The 17536-nt window shown below is 52.9% G+C and overlaps 7 protein-coding genes across 7 annotated transcripts; 5 read left to right on the top strand and 2 right to left on the bottom strand.

The window, feature by feature from the left end:
* Nucleotides 1-714: 714 nt before the first annotated feature.
* Nucleotides 715-2869, bottom strand: T310_7078 (Cell cycle control protein (Cwf19); the record flags this gene model as incomplete). Its single annotated transcript, XM_013470122.1, has 2 exons — nt 715-1545; nt 1601-2869. The coding sequence occupies 2 exons, from the start codon at nt 2867-2869 to the stop codon at nt 715-717; spliced, it is 2100 nt and encodes a 699-aa protein (XP_013325576.1).
* Nucleotides 2870-3402: 533 nt separating this feature from the next.
* Nucleotides 3403-4428, top strand: T310_7077 (ATP binding protein; the record flags this gene model as incomplete). Its single annotated transcript, XM_013470121.1, has 1 exon — nt 3403-4428. The coding sequence occupies one exon, from the start codon at nt 3403-3405 to the stop codon at nt 4426-4428; it is 1026 nt and encodes a 341-aa protein (XP_013325575.1).
* A 711-nt stretch (nt 4429-5139) lies between these two features.
* Nucleotides 5140-6931, top strand: T310_7076 (uncharacterized protein; the record flags this gene model as incomplete). Its single annotated transcript, XM_013470120.1, has 6 exons — nt 5140-5311; nt 5359-5459; nt 5503-5577; nt 5912-6153; nt 6267-6530; nt 6613-6931. 6 exons carry the CDS (start codon nt 5140-5142, stop codon nt 6929-6931), a joined length of 1173 nt encoding a protein of 390 aa, XP_013325574.1.
* Nucleotides 6932-7615: 684 nt separating this feature from the next.
* T310_7075 (Glutathione transferase) lies at nt 7616-11586 on the top strand (the record flags this gene model as incomplete). Its single annotated transcript, XM_013470119.1, has 11 exons — nt 7616-7621; nt 7743-7860; nt 7946-8333; nt 8411-8538; nt 8577-8640; nt 8815-9484; nt 9520-10068; nt 10313-10737; nt 10822-10999; nt 11070-11153; nt 11212-11586. 11 exons carry the CDS (start codon nt 7616-7618, stop codon nt 11584-11586), a joined length of 2985 nt encoding a protein of 994 aa, XP_013325573.1.
* Nucleotides 11587-11894: 308 nt separating this feature from the next.
* T310_7074 (uncharacterized protein) lies at nt 11895-13349 on the bottom strand (the record flags this gene model as incomplete). The annotated part of the gene is made up of 3 exons (XM_013470118.1): nt 11895-12594; nt 12661-12773; nt 12918-13349. 3 exons carry the CDS (start codon nt 13347-13349, stop codon nt 11895-11897), a joined length of 1245 nt encoding a protein of 414 aa, XP_013325572.1.
* Nucleotides 13350-13624: 275 nt separating this feature from the next.
* Nucleotides 13625-14347, top strand: T310_7073 (uncharacterized protein; the record flags this gene model as incomplete). Its single annotated transcript, XM_013470117.1, has 3 exons — nt 13625-13634; nt 13754-14092; nt 14136-14347. The coding sequence occupies 3 exons, from the start codon at nt 13625-13627 to the stop codon at nt 14345-14347; spliced, it is 561 nt and encodes a 186-aa protein (XP_013325571.1).
* Nucleotides 14348-15366: 1019 nt separating this feature from the next.
* On the top strand, nt 15367-17462 carry T310_7072 (uncharacterized protein; the record flags this gene model as incomplete). The annotated part of the gene is made up of 3 exons (XM_013470116.1): nt 15367-15422; nt 15502-15935; nt 16006-17462. 3 exons carry the CDS (start codon nt 15367-15369, stop codon nt 17460-17462), a joined length of 1947 nt encoding a protein of 648 aa, XP_013325570.1.
* Between the last annotated feature and the right edge of the window lie 74 nt (nt 17463-17536).

Raw genomic sequence — 17536 nt, 5'->3', positions numbered from 1 at the left:
ATGGGTTGTTTGTACAGTATGCTATCTCATGCTGCCCGGCCTATCTCCTTGGCGTCGCCGCATATACAGTGCAGCACAGAGTACATCATGTAGTACTCTTTGGAGGTAGACTATTAGACAAGTTCTCACTTGGGGAACTTGATAAATTCAAGAAATAACCTTTCGTGATCCTTACTTTTGGAATTGTGCGAAATATAATGGTAGCAGATGTAAATGCTTATCGATCCCCTTGCATAACAATGGAAAGAAACTCCCCTTCTCATGGCGTGATGTTACACATATGTAATATCAATAAATTATAGTAAATTAATCTGCATGCGTACTTTTAGGTATACTTTTGAAATCCTTGACCAGGCTGCGCCGTCAGCAGCGTACCGCCACTGCCTACACACCGTCGACGGGTCGAATAGATGCCAGGCCATGCATGACTCATGACTCGTCATGATTGTTTCTTCCAGAATGGATCGATCATCAATCGATCCCCCATGTCAGGGAACAGGGCAAAGTCTGGCGCATGCACGGCGCCATGCAGCACGGGCAAGAGATTGTCGGGAATCATGTCCGACGGTGAGATTGCATGGATGAGAGGATCAGCATCGTCTCATCCACGCGCATGCTCTGGACAAGCCCGACAGTAAGACTAACTCTGACCCCGATGTGACATGTGCATCGGAAAAGACAACATGCTCGTCTTGTCCGTCTGGACAGGCAACATCAGCTGGGTAATCCCTCCGTTAGAATTCGAGTCCAATCGAATTTCCTCCACCGTTTCTTGAAGCCATCGACCCGTCGGTCACCGCTTTTGCTCCACCGCCCCTGCCGCTTGATAATCTCCGGCGGCAGATCCAGCATCCCTCCTATCGTCTCCCGCGCGAACAGATCGCCAGACGGCCACCTATGGACATCCTCCACGACGTGCCCCAGTCCGCCGTCCAGCTCGAACCAGACATGAAAGTACGGCATCTCCTTGGCCAGAGTGCGACGGAAGGCCAGCTTCCCTAATCCCTGTTTCGCCTTGGCCAACGTATCGATGAGCTTCTGGTGCTGTGTCCATTCCGCGTCCGCCGCCAGGATCGCCTCCTTGAAGAAGGCCGGCAATGTCTCTCCGAGACTGTAGGGAAGCGGGACCGCCTCCAACGTCGCATGACGCTTGCGGTGAGGGTGCGCGGCGTTTTCATAGAAGATCACATCCCGGCCCTGGTCGTGGTACATCCGTGTCAAGCTCTTCATAAAATTCCGGATTTCTTCCCATTCATCATCGTCGCACTCTAGCAGATTGGTGTGATGTTGGATCGGGACAACGGTCGCACTACCCTCGCTCAGTTCGGGCTCTGTCGGGAGGGTGAGATAGACCCTGGTAGCCAGTGAGATCACCGGCGCCACAGGCGGAGTGTTGGTATCTTCATGGTAGCAGAGCGGACAGGTGTCCAGAATGCGGTTCATTTTGTGGAATTCATTGATGGCTGTATTCTTCAGATCCAGCTCCGATTTCTGCACTCGTTTCGCCAGCTTGTAGGCATTCTCGTCCATATACTCGAGATCGTTCTAGAATCGTTAGTATCAGTAAATTCCAGTACATGTGGGAATAGAGTAGACTTACATTGAAGGTCGAATCCTTCGCGATCCTCTCCGCCAGTCGGAGTCCTTCACCGCCAGGTTGGCCTCGAGTCCTTTTCTCCTCCCTCACCATGTCTTCGATCGTCATGTCCTCGTTCTCTTGCACCTGTCCGCGTTCACGGCCTCGTCGGTTGTCCACCGGCTTGACCTCCGCTCTCGGCCCGCCGGCCAGCATGCGATTGTGCGTGACGTCGAGAACCACCACGTCGGCTTCCTTGCGGTTTGCCATCATGCCTGCGGCGGCGTGATACTGTTCTTCAAGTTCAGCTGCGTCGGGCGAGCCTTTCATCTTCGCCTTCATCATTCGCGCTCGTAGTCGATTCAGAGCGGTAGCGTCCAGGTGCTGCGTGGTCCGAGCGGGAGGTTCGGTATCCAACGGCTTTCCCTGGCCCTCAGCAGCTAGCTCTTTTTCCTCATCTCGAGGCCGTGGATCCCTGTGGACTCCTTGTTCCAGTTTTCTCGCTTGGAAGAGCTCTCCGGTGGGTTTCGTTTTGCCAACGTAGCCCTCGCCATATCTCTCCCGGCGATCCAATTCCATTTCTTCTTCTCTAGCATCGTCAAAGGCACGTAGATCACCATATCTTTCAATAGCTACGTCTTCTACCTTTCTCCCCGTTTCTTCGGCCTCTCTGTAGACGGCTTTGAGCTTTGTCATCCTCCATTGAGAGCCTGCATCACCAAACGTATAATCGACCTCATGCTGTGCGGGTTCCTTTTCGATATTCTCGGTCACCTTTCCGTCCCGGAGGTCTCGTAGGTGTTCATTAAGCTCCTTCTTGTGGATTTTAGTTTCGATATCCGACTGCAGCATCTTCGGTTGGGGCTGCTCTTGCAGGTGCGGATCGCGTCTGTGAACGAAGTCGAAGTCTAGTGCAGACGGAGCTTCCATCCACGCATCGCGCTTCAGCTGTGTCTTGACTGGTTGTGCGGTCACGTCCTTCTCGGGAGACTCCCGATCATAGTCGCGTCGATGTCGGCGCTTGTGATCATGCTCGCCGGCATCGCCATTGTCATTGGAGTGCCGGGACCGCTTGTGTCGATGTCTCTCCTCGTCGTCACGACGTGAGTCTCGGTGTCGATCGCTTTCTCGTTCTCTCGACCGGGACGCGGACCGCCGGTGGTGGTGGTGATGGCGGTGATGGTGACGATGGCGTCTGGAGCGATCCGCGTCTCGATCCTCATCCCTGCTGCTCCTTTCGTGTCGTCTCTCGCGACTTTCGGCCAGCGACCGTTCAAAGTCTTCCAAAGTCATGTTGAGCCTTCCAAAGGGGGTTGGCAGGCCTCTCTTGGAGGGTTTGTGGTGACTTCGCGCGGCGAGGCAGCTCCGAGCTGAAAAGTTGCCGGGCGCGGCTGGCAGCAGATGACGTCTGGAGCATTCCCCACTCCCGGAACAGAAAGGCCTCGCCCCGCGCCATCAAAAGAATTTCTATCATCTTTGCGCACTCGACAAACACCTGCCTCTCGTGCACTCTTCTGTTGCAGATACGAGAATAATCACTGCTAGATCTGCAGCCATGGCGACCACACCGCCGTCGCCGGTCGCTGTCGTCTGTGTTGGCATGGCCGGTGCGGCGCCCATCTGTCTTGCTCTAGCTCTGAAAGATGCTTACTGACATCTGACGCTGCTCTCTAGGGTCGGGAAAGACTACGTTCATGCAGCGCATCAATTCCTACCTCCATTCGAAGCGACAGATCCCTTACGTGCTGAACCTAGATCCTGCCGTGCACTCGGTGCCCTTTGAGAGCAACATCGACATCCGCGATTCCATCAACTACAAAGAGGTCATGAAACAGTACAATCTAGGACCCAACGGCGGCATTCTGACCTCGTTGAATCTCTTTGCTACGAAAGTCGATCAGATCATTGCTTTACTAGAGAGGCGGGTGGATCCGAATAATCCTAGTAACCCTGGCGGGCGAGCCATCAAACACATCCTCGTCGATACCCCCGGCCAGATCGAGGTGTTCGTCTGGAGTGCGTCCGGGAGTATCTTGCTGGAGACGCTGGCGTCTTCGTTCCCCACGGTTATCGCGTACATCATCGACACGCCCCGGACGAGCTCGACCAGCACCTTCATGAGCAACATGCTCTATGCGTGCAGTATCCTCTACAAGACCAAGCTGCCGATGATCCTTGTCTTCAACAAGACGGACGTCAAGGATGCCGAGTTTGCCAAGGAGTGGATGACCGATTTCGACGCCTTCCAGAGCGCTCTGCGACAGGAGGAAGAGGCAGGCGTCTTCGGAGGGGAAGGCTCAACGGCAGGCTTTGGGGCAGGCAGCGGGTATATGGGATCACTGTTGAACAGCATGAGCCTGATGCTGGAGGAGTTTTACCGCCATCTCAACGTGGTCGGGGTCAGCTCGATGACGGGCGACGGCATCGATGAGTTCTTCGAGGCGGTGGAGGCGAAGCGGCAGGAATTCGAGCGGGACTACCGGCCGGAGCTGGAGCGGAAGAAAAAGGAGCGCGAGGAGGCTAAGGCGGCGCGCCGAGAGCAGGAGCTGGGCAAGCTCATGAGGGACATGAGCGTCTCTGGGGCTAGCCGGGGGGCACCGCGCGACCGGGATGCAGCAGAGACGGTCAGCGAGGCTGAGGAGGTGGACCAGGCCTCGCGCGACACCATTGGCGGGTCTGAGAGCGACGATGCCTCCGGGGATGAAGAAATTACTTCCGCTGGGGACGATTCGGGGCTTACAGAGCGCTACAAACAGGCTCTCGCCGACTCGACCGGCCATAAAACGCCCTCGGAGCAGGATCTGAGCTTTATGAGGTATCTGCGTGCAAGCAGCAAGAATGTCAACCGGTAAAGACCCTTAAAAAGTGGATCTCTACAAGAGCTGGCTGCCTCGGTACTGGTAGATGGCCATCATGCCGGTAAATGTAATGCATTTCTTTCGCTTTGTTTTTCTTCTTCCCCCTTTCCCCATGATCGAGATCGAAATTCTTGCTGCCACCCGTGCTGGCTTTTTCTTTCTTTCTCTCTTTTTTCTCGGCGTTCTCATCTCTTCAATTGTAATTCCTCCGCGCCGTCCCGGGAACTTGGGACCATAGCACTTCCGGATTTCCCTGCCAGCCAGAACCGGCTCTAGTGGGCCTGCGCCGTTTCCCTATCTCGCCAAGTTGCATGATTCGGACGACAGGGGGGCTGTGTTGTGTGGAGGTGTGGAGGTGAAGCTGACGCTGTTGGTCCTGCAGGCAGTCGACAATGCCATCGGATCCGGGATGAGCTTTTGCCGGCGGCGATCCGTTCGAGACCCTGCCAGCCTGCGATATCGCCGCTAGACCGTTGTGATTATTATTATCCCTATTAATTGACGCAAGTCAGTCAGGAGTATTGGGACCGGCGCGCTCAAGGCTTGACAAGAATGTCAATCGCGGACGGGGCTTTGCTTCCCCGGGCGGGCGCAGCTAGTAGCACAAGCCTCACTCCCAACGTCGCCATTCCTCATTGAGAAATGACTGGTTCCATTGTTTTGAGGAGTCCCAGGCTCTGTCGTGTTTCATGGTGGTTCCTCTGCATGGTCGTTCTTGGCTTGCTTCAAGCTATCAGCCTTCCGATGGACCTCCTGATTCTTAGTGTCTTACCAGTTATAGACTTGCATTATTCAGATTCACCTGTATTTAATAATGATATGACATCGCCTGGCATGGCATGGCGTGCTTATTCGTCCTTAGTGCCAATGCACGGATGTAAGTGATGGGTCCTTGAAATATTATTACTTACTGTATAATATCAGCCTTGTTCTGTTGTTGCGCGGCGGTCCCACCTCGAAGGATGTACGAGTCTACGACTGCTAATGCAGCTGAACAACCCGGGCATGTTTTTATTCTTATATCAGTCAGCTCTCAACGCTGGATGGTTAGGAAATATTTTCCTACAGAGTCTCACTGTTTCAGCTGTCTGCTTGCAGCATAGTTTAGCAGAAGCTGACAAGGAATGGCGACCAGAAGTCGGCGTGAGCCAGGCCCAGCTCCCTACGGCTCCATGGCGTGGGAAGAGTAATCATGAAGAGGAGGATCTTGATCAGGGCTTCTTACTGCCTGTGCCTGTGAATGCTACTCCTTTTTTCTTTCACTCTTTCTTTCTTCCTTTGCCCCATCTTCGAGGACAGTGACTGCCCTTCATCATCTTCTGGTTTTGACGTTGGCTCTTCTTCACGCAAAAAGTCAGTTAATTTCACTTCACGCACTTCACGCACCTGGGCTACAGTATATTAGAGACATTCACGCACTGGAACGCAGATGGGGCAATCCTTGTATAAATTGACCAGCGTGTGGTTTCATCTACAGTACTTTACGGATCCCACCGCACCTACTCATCCGAAACAGTGCGATCCTGAATCCAGGTATCGTTCTGCTGAGTCGAGTGAGAGGTCTGAGATAGCGAAGAAAACACACTCCAACGTCGAAGTCGAAGGTGGGGAAGTCATGGCGCGTCCAGAGCAGGAAATGTCGCCGGAATCTTGCAGTGTCATCCCACATACTGGAGTTCCAGACAGCGAAGAGTACCAGAAGATGATTTCGGGATCGCCGTAAGTGGCTTTTTCTTTTTATCAGGAAGAGAGACAAGAAGATGAAGTGCTATAAAACTTCTGAAACAAAAAGAAAAGAAAGCTGATAATGTCATGTCTTTCCTACTGCCCAGATATCGCGTTCTCCAGTGCCCTCAACTGCAGGCAAGGAAGCTTATGGCTCGCCAGTTCTGTGCCAAGTACAATGCCGATGATCTTGTCTTGAAAGATGCCTCTCTGCCTCTTGACAAGCTCTTTCAGGCTCTCCGCAAGGAGCGTGAACGCTTGTTGCGCACAATCCTTGGCAAGGTCGGCACCAGTCCTGTCATTGAACCTCCGTTCAACTTCCAGTACGGCTGCAACATCACTCTTGGAGACCGGTTCTACGCAAACGTGAAGTCAGTATTCCAGAAAAAAAGAACAGAGGGAGGGAGGGAGACAGGACAATATTAGAGCAGATTAGCTAACATCTTATTGCAGTCTTCGCATCGTTGACAGCGCCCAGGTCACCATTGGCGACCGCGTCATGATCGGTCCTGATGTGAAAATTGTCACTGATACCCACGACAAAGACATCGAGTCTCGCCGTAATGGAATCGTCTATGCCCGGCCCATTTCCATTGGAGACGACTGTTGGATCGGAGTGGGAGCCACCATCCTCCCTGGTGTGTCAATCGGGAAGGGCTGCACCATTGGAGCGGGAGCTGTTGTGACGCGGGACATCCCTCCATTCAGTGTTGCCTGGGGTGTTCCTGCCCGCGTGGTTGGCCAGGTAAAAGACCCTGATGCGGCGGAGTAGTTAGTCAATAGCTTCGGACTTTTCTTTCTTTTTTTTCTCGTTTTCTCCTTCTGATATTAGGGAAAAAAGAAGCATGGTAACGAAGGAATGAGGAGTCGGCGTTGGCTATTAGCCTATTACATGCCATGTCGTGACGATAAATTAGCAGTGGGGACTAGAATACTTTTTTTCCTGTCCTGTCATCACTGACTACATATTGCTAATTAGCATGGATCAGAAATGAAAGATCATGTGCCAATATTAATATGATCTTCATAATCTCTTACCCGGTCGGTGAGGTTCGTCTATCATCCCGATTGGGAAAGTAGCTTGTCTCGAACACAAACGCGACAAACATCCCGTAATGATGTCATGATTTAATATTACTTTGCAAGGGAGCTTTCGCAGCGTCATCCTAATGTTGATTTCTTTGAATAGCTGCAATTATCTATCTGCTCGCAAATGAGATTTTTTTCGCCTGTGCCTAATCGATAATTAGGTATACGATTTCCTAGCATTTACTACTAGCTGGCGTGCAGGGTACCTGGGTACTGTACATTACATGTAGTTGACCCCCGCTGCTGAGATGAGCGCTGATTGAATCCTCAACTACCAGGTCGTACTTTTTTTTTTTAAAAAAAATTCCATCTTTCCCGCTGACCAAATCTGGGAGCAAAAGCCCATTGATCGATTCGTGCAATCAGCATGGATGTCAGTAGAATATCTTCCTCATTCTTGAAGAGCGTCCTGCAATAATGCACACTGCTTTCAGGTGATGACTAGAAGGTCTTTTTTTTTCTTTTCTGACGTCTGATTCAATCAATGGGGATAGGTTTTCTACGCTTATACTTACGGAACCAGTTCCTGGCTTGGGATCCAAGGCCTAGCACTGGTCAGCACACCCAAGCTGATTGTGACGATGCTGCGGGATGAAGCTAGGCCGCCTACGGGTATGCACCATTCATACCTGATATCTATCTCGACTTCTTTTTTTTTTGGAGAAAGGAAACGCACACACTGACGTCTCGTTCTTAGATATCGAAATCTACTTCTCCCGTTGTTTCGGCTTCGGTCTCCTGACCATCGCCGTGCTGACGGTGCTGCTAACCGGCTCCATCCCGCTCACCGCTACCATCGCAGAATCCGTCTCGACGGAGGAATCGGATCCCAAAGCTCCCTACGCGGTCCCCACGCTGCTGGTCACGTCTCTCTTCCACGCGGCGTGCGCCTCGTACGACTACGCGTGGTACACCGTCAACGGGCAGACGGCGCTCGCTATCGGGATGGTCGGGTCCGGAGCCATCGCTTTTGTCGGGCTCTGGTGCCTCCTTTTTGCGAGTAGTCGGGGGCGCATCAGCAAGAGGACGGGCGCGGACAAGAGGACGTCTGGGTTTCCGTTCAAGAACGCGGAGGCGGACAAGCGGTTTGCGGGGAAGAAGAAGGGTCTATAGAGGAATAGTCCTAGGACGTTTACACTGTTATCCATTATCATGATGACAGTCAGGATCACGCAATCGAAGGGCTTGGAGAGTTCTCAGCTACTTTATTGACTTGTTCTATCTCGTCACTGGCTGGATTGGGTCACGTGCCATATGTAGAGAAGTTACGGCATCTATACTCCGTACTCAGTATGTTGGGCATAATCCTGCAGCTCTTCTTCTAGTAGAGTACATCCCTGCATTACTAATAACGAGCAATAATCCCAACAAAGTACTCCGTACGGGTATGAGGTTCGTATTCGTATATTCGTGCAGGCGGAGATAAGGCTTAGTCGTTGGCTTCCGCCGAGACTCCACCCCGAAATCCAGTGCCGCTTCAACGCTGCTGCCCCGAAACCTGCGTCCCCGATATCATCATCCACCCCCCGCCAGCACACGCTGCATACGCGCTCTGGGCGCTTCCAGCATGGATGGCCCAGATCTCCAGCACATCCCGGTGAACCTGCCGCTCGGTTCGCAGCTGCCGCCCGGCTTCGACCCGAATGATTCGCAGCCGTTCCAGACCTTTGCTTCGGCCATTGGGGACATGGAACATGGCCTTCCGGCATCCAACGCCTATGTCCGCCCCCCTCGACCCGGCGATCAGCCCAATACCCTGATTCACCAGCAGACCGGGGTCGTTCCTCCGCCGCGACCGCAGCAGGTCCCGTCAAGCGGGCCCTTCGAGTCGCGAAACAACAACAATAATAATGGCCGATTTGCGGTCCCTCCGCCGCGGCCGGACCAGGACCTGACAGCTGCGAATTCTCAGCCCAACCAGAGCCAGTCAGGGCAGCGGAGTCTGGCGCAGACGTCGCATAACTTCACCCCGAGGACCAGCGAGCTGGAGCTGGTCTCGTCGCTGGACCAGTCGCTGCAGCAGCCCGGAAACCAGCTTCAAAAGGATGGCAACCTCTTCAATGCCGCGGAATCGACAGCGGACAAACAAGAGGGTCATTTCGGCGGAATGAAACTGATTCCCAATCCGCCTGACCTACAAGCTTGGAGAGAGAAGCTCTTTAATGTCGATGAGGTGATCACCTTAACAGAGGAACAGTACGGCTGTCCTGGACCAGCCTCCAGAGGGCGCATGGAAGTTTGCTGACACCGGTGGCTTCTGACAGGTTCCAGACCTACTTTCCCCATGTCGATAACGTGTACTCGCATCGCTCGACTCAAAGGTACAAGCGCAAGCCGTTCATCTCGCATTACTGGGACTGTCGTCTGAAAGGGCGACCTCCTGGCACTCCCAAATCCGACGATCCCAATAAGAAGAAGCGCAGGCGGACGGCTCGACAGCGGGATCTCTGCGACGTCAAAATCAAGATCACAGAGTATTTCCCCGGGGCATCGGGGACTGATCCCGAGCTCGGAACGGCAATCGAGTCGCTACCAGCAGATAACGCAGCGGCAAATTCGTTCTTCGCCAACGGCGGTTCTTCCAGAGAGAGTCAACCTTTCGGCGTGCTTGCTCCCAGTCCGGCCCTTCCAGAGGGACATCCCGGCACGAGAGGAGCAAAATACTATACCATACAGCGTGTCAATGGCAATGGAGGCAATGGCAAAGGGGACGGTGTCAGCGGTGGTCACAGGCATACATTGGAAGAGAGCGATCGCGTGAAGAAGAACAGTGTCCAGCGATGGCTGCTGAAGCAAGAAAAGGAGAAGAAAAAGGCAGCGGTAAGTCTGTCGTTTGTTTTGATTGTTGCAGAAGATGGAAAGATAAAAAATCCACCCTTTCCCCCTCTCCATCTTGGCCCCAAGCTCGCTGCATTTGCAGTGAGAAGTACTACAACTCCGGGATCGCGCCTTCCAGAAACTCGGTTCTCAGGTCTGTGGATGGCGAATGCCCAGTCCGCCAGACTATTGGCTCTGTATATAGGGTTGAAAGGTTCCCGGAGGATAGACGTGCTGTCAAAAGCAGCGAGGGATTTGGACGCATACGTCACAACCCTCAATCGCATACACTCTTCCTCCGCTTCGTTGTCTATTCCCTATTGACATGTCCCCCAAACTGGCTTTGGATACTCTGATACACCCTCTTCTCGGAGAAAATCTCTTCTGTGCTGGGCTTGTCACCATCATCATCATCATCATCAACACGTTTCCCCGTTTCCGTTTCTATTTTTACTACTTCTATCACTATTTCTACAACACCAATCGCTCCAGAACGCAATACGCAACAACCATGACTAACCAAAATCAAAAGCAACAGCAACAGCAACAACAGCAGCAACAACAGCAGTTGCAAGAGAAGACGTATCACAAGAGAGCGACCGGGCAGGCCCTCGCGACAGTAAAGAAACATTCAAAAGAGTGCGATCTGAAACTATATGCGAGCTGTTTCTGGTGTGTTTTCCCCCTAAACGAACTTTCATTTCCAGGCGCCCTTTTTTTTTGTTACTAACCGCAGTCATGTGGATCTGCCAATAGTCCTTTTGTGCAACGCGTCTGGATAGCGCTCGAGGTCAAGGGCATTCCATATCAGTATATTGAAGTGGACCCTTACAAGAAGCCGGAATCGTTGCTGGAAGTGAATCCGCGAGGACTCGTCCCGGCGCTGCGGCACGGCAATTGGGGATGCTATGAGAGTAGCGTGCTTCTTGAATACGTAAGCATTCGTTGCCCACTCCATCCCAGCTCCAATCTGCATTGTCTAACATCCATCTACTTTATTTTAGTTGGAAGATCTCCAAGAAGGGACTCCGCTCCTTCCGCCTGGAGACCCTAAACTTCGCGCCCATTGTCGACTGTGGGCTGACCATGTATTGTCAAACCAGTACCACCTGCAACATATGGCGCGATAGCTGACTGAGAGAATAGATTAACCGCCACATCATCCCCTGCTTCTATCGCGTCCTGCAGGAACAGGATCCGCAGAAGCAAGTCACTTATGCCGAAGAGCTGAGAGATGAGATCTCGAAACTGGTCAATGCGTCACATGTCCACGGCCCCTACTTTCTGGGGCCGAGCATTTCCTTTGTCGACATTCATATAGCGCCCTGGATCCTCCGGCTCAGTCGGGTTCTCAAACCGTATCGCGGGTGGCCCGATCCCGAGATGGGCAGCCGATGGGCCGCTTGGGTCAATGCCATCGAGACCAACGAGCATGTCATGGCCACGACCAGTAGTGATGAGCTGTACCTGGACAGCTATCAACGATATGCTGGTGAGTATTATGAACTCTATAGCTCTTGAGAAGTGCCTGTTCGCAGACTGACTCCGCTTCGCAGAGAATCGGCCTAATACGTCGCAGCTTGCGGACGCGATTAACTCTGGACGGGGCCTTCCGTAGTCTCGTCATTTCTTTCATTTCGTGGCATTGCACCTGACCTGCTGCTCGGCAGGTCCGTGTAAATTGCATCTGTAGCCATATCGCTGGTAATATTTGTTTTTCATGTCGGACCTGTGTTGATAGGAAAAGGCGGGCCTTTGGGTTCAGACCGGTTGGGCGTCGGGCTTGATGGATCATGTACAGTACACTACCAATACCTTGATGTTTTCGCTCAAGCACCTCTTCCTCTGGAACCGAATCCAAATCCACCACGTCCACTACCGTCAGGCCCTCGCGGGCTTCGCGTAGGCTGGCGCGGAGACTGCTGCTCGCTGTCCGATCGGTCGGTGGACTGGGACTGGCGTTGCGGCCGCTCCCGTCTCTGTAGATACGACGAGTTCGGCTTGGCTGAGTAGTTTGGATCATAGAGCTGCCTCGATTTGCCTGACGATCCCGGGGAATCCCGCTTCTCCCGGTTGTCTCTGTCTCTGTCTCTGGCTCCACCGCGATTCCTGCCTCTACCGCGGCCGTCACCGCTGTTGTGATGATGATGTCTGGATGGTGGCGGCGTGGTGCTTCCGGTGGACGACGTTCCGGACCCAGGATTCGAAGAGCTGCCGAACAGTCTCTCTCGCACCTCTTCGTATTTGCGCTGTTTTTCCTCCAGGTCCCTGAGTGCTTTCGCCTGGCGCTCTTCCGGAGTCAGCTCGGGAGGTTTGTTGTTTGTCTCCTCTTCTTCCGAGTCTGAAAGATCCTTCCCATCTGCGTTGAGACCCAGGCGGGCGAGGCCTGCGGTGGCAGACTCGACTCCAGCTGCCTGCCGCGACGCAATCTGTGGCCTGCGACTGAGGACGGTGACAGCGGGCTTGAAGTCTTGCTTCAGCGGAACGGCCGATTTGGTTTCGAGGAAGTGGAATGTCTGCGCGGATTCACTAGATACATGTTAGATCATTTGAGTTGTTTCTTTTCTCTCTCTCTTTTTTTTTTTCGGGACGTACGCTTCTGCCCACAGCTGCCGGTTGAATTCCGCTTGCGCTGCTCTCCGCTGAGCCTTGGTGACTTTCGATGAGACTTTCTTCTCTGGAGGCTGTTCAGGAACGTCGGATTGTTTCTGCAGTTTTCACATTGTAATTTATTAGCAACAGAGATTTCTAGCTTCTGTCAGGACGCGTATTCAAGAATTCAATTTTTTTTTCTTTTTCCGTCGACCATTGTGTGACATCAGGTTCCCGGAATTCAAATGCAAGTAACCTACATCAGCCAGTTTCTCCCAATCGTCATCCCATGCGTCAGGAATTTTCGTGGGATTGCTGCTCATGTTTGGGAGCGGTTCAGTTGGGTAGAGCAAGGAAGAAAGGGATGCAGAAGAACGAAGAACGGCGCGGTTACTCGCTATTGCGCTTTCGAGATTTTCTTCTAGAAAAAAAGGTTGGCGATCCGGTATTCGAGAAGAAGGTGTTGTAGAGAGCGAAAAGTCGAAGTCCGACATGCGGAGCGACTGTCTGCTTGCCAGCTGGTCACAGGGAGTAGGTTGCGGAGGAAAAAAACGATCAGAAGAAAAAGACGGGGCTTCAACCCGCGCAGTAACGTTAGTTTGGTGATGTGCGGGGGCAATCCAGGGCCGATCATCCCATTCATTATTCAACCTTTCCGCCTGAGCTTGTCTTCCCCTCAGCCCTGCCATCATCGTTCACTGAGTAGATGTCTAATCCCTCCTGACAAGGGGGACGGTGATCCAGGCTAGTTCATTTCAATCCTGGGCCTTTTAACTACTCAGTCACTGTGCTGTCCCATTGACTGGCCAATTGTGCGGGGCCATCTGTTCTAGATCAGCTTGATACCGTGCACTACCGTCCCCAGACGGTTTGATATTGCAGCTTTTGTATTATTTTGCAAATAATTTGATCTAGCTTTCCTGTCTCTTATTCTGTTTAGAAGTTTGCTGAGATATTCTTCGTCAAAATGTCTACTGGTACGTCCATATCTCCATTCTTTCACGTCTCTCAACAGCCTTCCACATCAAAAGAATTTCTACAGCTTTTATGGCTTCTATCAAGAATACAGTGTCTGACATAACTCTAAATCCTGCAGATATCGATGGCGATTCCGAAATGCTGTCCTCTTCTGGGTCAGCTTCCCCGGCCGGCGCCCGTACACCCACCGAAACTCGCCAACAGTTTGCGGGTTCTGAGCTGTCTCCGCCTGGCTCTCAGACGAGATCACAGCATGGGGTCACGGGACAAGCTACCGCGTCATCTACTGGAGGTGCTGGAGGATTCGAAAAGACAGGCGAGAGCCATACCCCTACCGATGGAAAGGCGCAAACCACCGAGCAGAAGGAACAGCCGGGGGCATCGTGGATGAACCAGCGCGCGCAGGAAGAGTACCAGCGAGCCTTGGAGTCTGTCGTGGACAAGGATTTCAGCCTACGTAAGTCTGCTGCGGCGGGGTTGGAATTTATTATTGTCTGTAGGGACTGACATCGCATACAGAGGAATTCGGAGACCCGTTCGACGAGAGAGATATGACTGGACAAGGGTTCTAGATGCCGTACTAGCATTGCTTATCGAGTTTGGATCAAGAATATGTCGAATGATGACCTGGTATGCAGGTTGTCCTTTTCCTGCGGATTCGAATAGAAACAGCTCACAAGGTTTACGTGGCAGAGACAACCATACTTCTTGAGAGCAAGCTGGATAACTTTTCCTGCTTTGCATGTTATCAGAAAAACCTGAAATGACGAGAGAACCAGTGGGAATGGCAGAAAGCCACCATCTTTCATTTTCACGGGTACCACCGCCTGTCCCGGTCATCTCCATGCTCTCTTCTCACAGAAAACCTAATACCACGGTATTTCGGAGGAAAATCTCGAGCTGGCGGGTCTCTTGATTACGCACTCATGGAGGCGATGAACTGGTTATGATATCTACCCGCTGTCTTCGATAGGGTATGCATGACAGCCTTAAAGAGATATAGAGATATCCACGGGAGATAGATCTCCATGAAATCCATATCCATCTGTCCGAACGGAGTAGATTTCTAATGATATAGTTTCCAGGTCTCTAACTGTTCTTTCTCCTAAACCGTAGGTCTGTCTTTCTATAGACAAGAAGTAGGTCTACTACACCAACTGCATCTCATCGACACGTGGATTACACACGCCAAGTCTGATAGCAGTAATAATAGTGGCTTCAATGGCCATGCAGCTGGGGCAGCACGCGGGGAGATCCGGCTGTTGCTCGCGTTGGCACAGCAACGGGCGGCGTCCGGAACCGGAACAAGGACAACAGCGTCAACAACGCCCGACTGACCAACCAATTCCTCTGATCGCCGCCAGTGAATTAATCCACGCGACTCGACTCGCCATTGACACATGAATTAGGTATCTATCTACTCCGTATATTATCTGCCATTGATTCTTGCAACAATATCAGATCTATTCTTTCGCTCTGACATTGTTCCCGCGTGAAGAGAAACATTAAACATTCCGGGAGCTGGGTAGCTCGCTCTGACGAAAAGGGTCGACGAAATAGCCGGCTTCTCCGTCCTCCATGCGCGATTCCCCGTCTCTACCTATTATTGGCCTGTGATTTGAACTTCGCACACAAGGAACACGCGTGTTAGGAATATCTGTGGAGTCAGAGACCAGTCGACGACGAATATCAATCAGCATCGCAACATTCCAGTCCTGCGACACGCGCATCATGGATTCGGCCGCGGCTGCTCCAGACGCGACGTGCCCACCGTCATTGTCAACATGGTTAGTGCATACCTACACAAGTACTCCGTGCATACTACTACATACATGCGTGCTCTGGGGTCTTTGCGCTTTGTGACAGTTGTGTCTTTTCTCGTCTTGCGAGAATAACCCGCCGCTGGTTCTTCGACCGCTCTGGCATACTCCCTGCTAACACATGCGTTTCATGCAGCATCGCCAACATTGCCGATCAGATCAGTTTCACACCCCCCGTGACTAGAAAAGCGCCTCCCCGGCCTTGGGAGCGAGTACCGTCAACCCCGTTCTTGGCGCGTCACAAGTCGCGGAAGATCTGGAAGCGATTCCGGACCAGCATGCAGGCGCTCCGCGGGCAGATTGGGAGAGGGAAGATCGAGGAGAAGGAACTAGTCCAGGAAATCAACGCATCGGCGAATGCAGATTTTCTCCGCGGCGTGAAACGGCTGTGTCTGGGGATTGAGGGCCCCGATTCGCAATCTGGGCGGGGTCGCTCCTTTCTGGAGACCAAATGGGAACTGGAGACAGGCAGGAGAAGACGTGAGTTGCTGGATCTGCTGGATGTGGTGGGATTAGGTGATGATTGATAGGTCGCTAACAGTGGGTGTAGGCAAGGTGGCCATGGCGGCAGACGAGGATTCCTGCATGACTTGGGACTCTGAACCGGAGCGATTGGCTGGAACAGCGCAGGAGACTGACAGTCAAGACCATGAGCTAGCTTGCAGTGGAGAGGAGACTCAAGCACCGGCAGACACCGAGGAAGACCAGCGTGTCACGACACCAGAAACTAAAATTACGGACGACGTTAACAACTCCGAACAAGTTGACCCCGCAGCAGACATCGACAGCGATGCAGCAGACTTTCAGGATTTGATCGCGACGCAGGAGTCAACTTTGGTTCGATCTGCTTTGAGAATGAACTCTCTCGACGGAGACGATGCGGCGCTCCTCAGCGAGTTCCTGTCGCGCGCACAGGCCAAACGAGCGGCTAAAGCTGCGAAGATACCCAAGGATGAGATGAAGGAAGAACTAGTACCCAACTCGCCTACGGTTCGAACACGCCAGGCTCTGGAGGAACTGGACAAGAATTCCCCATCTCCCCAGAAACCGCAGTTATTGTCTCCGTCCAAGGCAGAAAAGCCATCCGGTTCACCAGATGACCCTATGAAGGATGAGGAGGACGAGGAGGCCGGTAACCCGGCATCGCCAGCTGCCTGCCGCCGAAGCAGCAGAATACGGTTGCCCAAACCTCCGCAGCGTGCCCCGCGCCCGGCTGTCCCGAACCAGATTCCTCTCAGGCGCGCAAAAGGGACGGAGTTTGTATTTCTGCAGCGGACCGAGGCGCAGGAGCTGGCCCTCACGACCCGTCGGAACACGCGCCGCAACAAAGGAGACGCGCTGCTGCCTAAGTATGCCCTGCAGGCAATGGCCAAGCGGCAGGAAGAAGAGGCTGCATCATCTCATCTCGACAACAGCGACGATGCGGCTGCTCGCCAGTCTACGCGTAAACGGGCTGGTGCGAAGCAGGTGTCCTGGAAAGAGGATCAGCTCGTCGAGTATGTCGATGGGAAGAGCAAAAACAGCGGCAACGACGTGAGTGGCGGTGCCGACAAGAAGAAGACGGCGATCCGGCGCAATGCCAGCAAAAGCACCAGTCGGGAGAAGGAGACTGTCGCTGCAAGCCCCGGTTCAACGCCCAAGAAACCAGTGCGGCGCCTAGCGCTGCCGGCGGCTACCACCACCTCCTCAACTACCGATTCTGGTGCCACCACAAGCACGAAGCCGATTTCTGTGGGCACGCCGATTCCGAAACGCAAGAAACTGACGCCTAAGTCTCCGGGAGCTGGTTTACTGAAACTGCCTGCAAAAGGAGCCTTGAGCAAGACGGTGACTAGCAGCAGCAGCAAATCAGGCATCAAAACGACTACTAGCAGCACCTCCTCCTCCAAGATGAGCAAGACGAGCAGTATCCCTACCAGTAGCAGCAAGGGTCAGACCCTACTCAAGGCCGGGCCAGCAGGTGCGACGCCTATGGCCAAGCGTGTGCGGGCGAAAAAGGTGGCATGAAAGTGAAGAGTGAATATCAGTGGAAAGGACAGATTTTTTTTTCACGATGAGATAGCGTTATTGATCGATACCCC

The sequence above is a fragment of the Rasamsonia emersonii genome, assembly GCF_000968595.1.
Source record: "Rasamsonia emersonii CBS 393.64 chromosome Unknown ctg1118621760499, whole genome shotgun sequence".
NCBI lineage: Eukaryota > Fungi > Ascomycota > Eurotiomycetes > Eurotiales > Trichocomaceae > Rasamsonia > Rasamsonia emersonii.
Note: the sequence above shows the minus strand (reverse complement) of the source record. Positions and strands in the feature narration are given on the sequence as shown.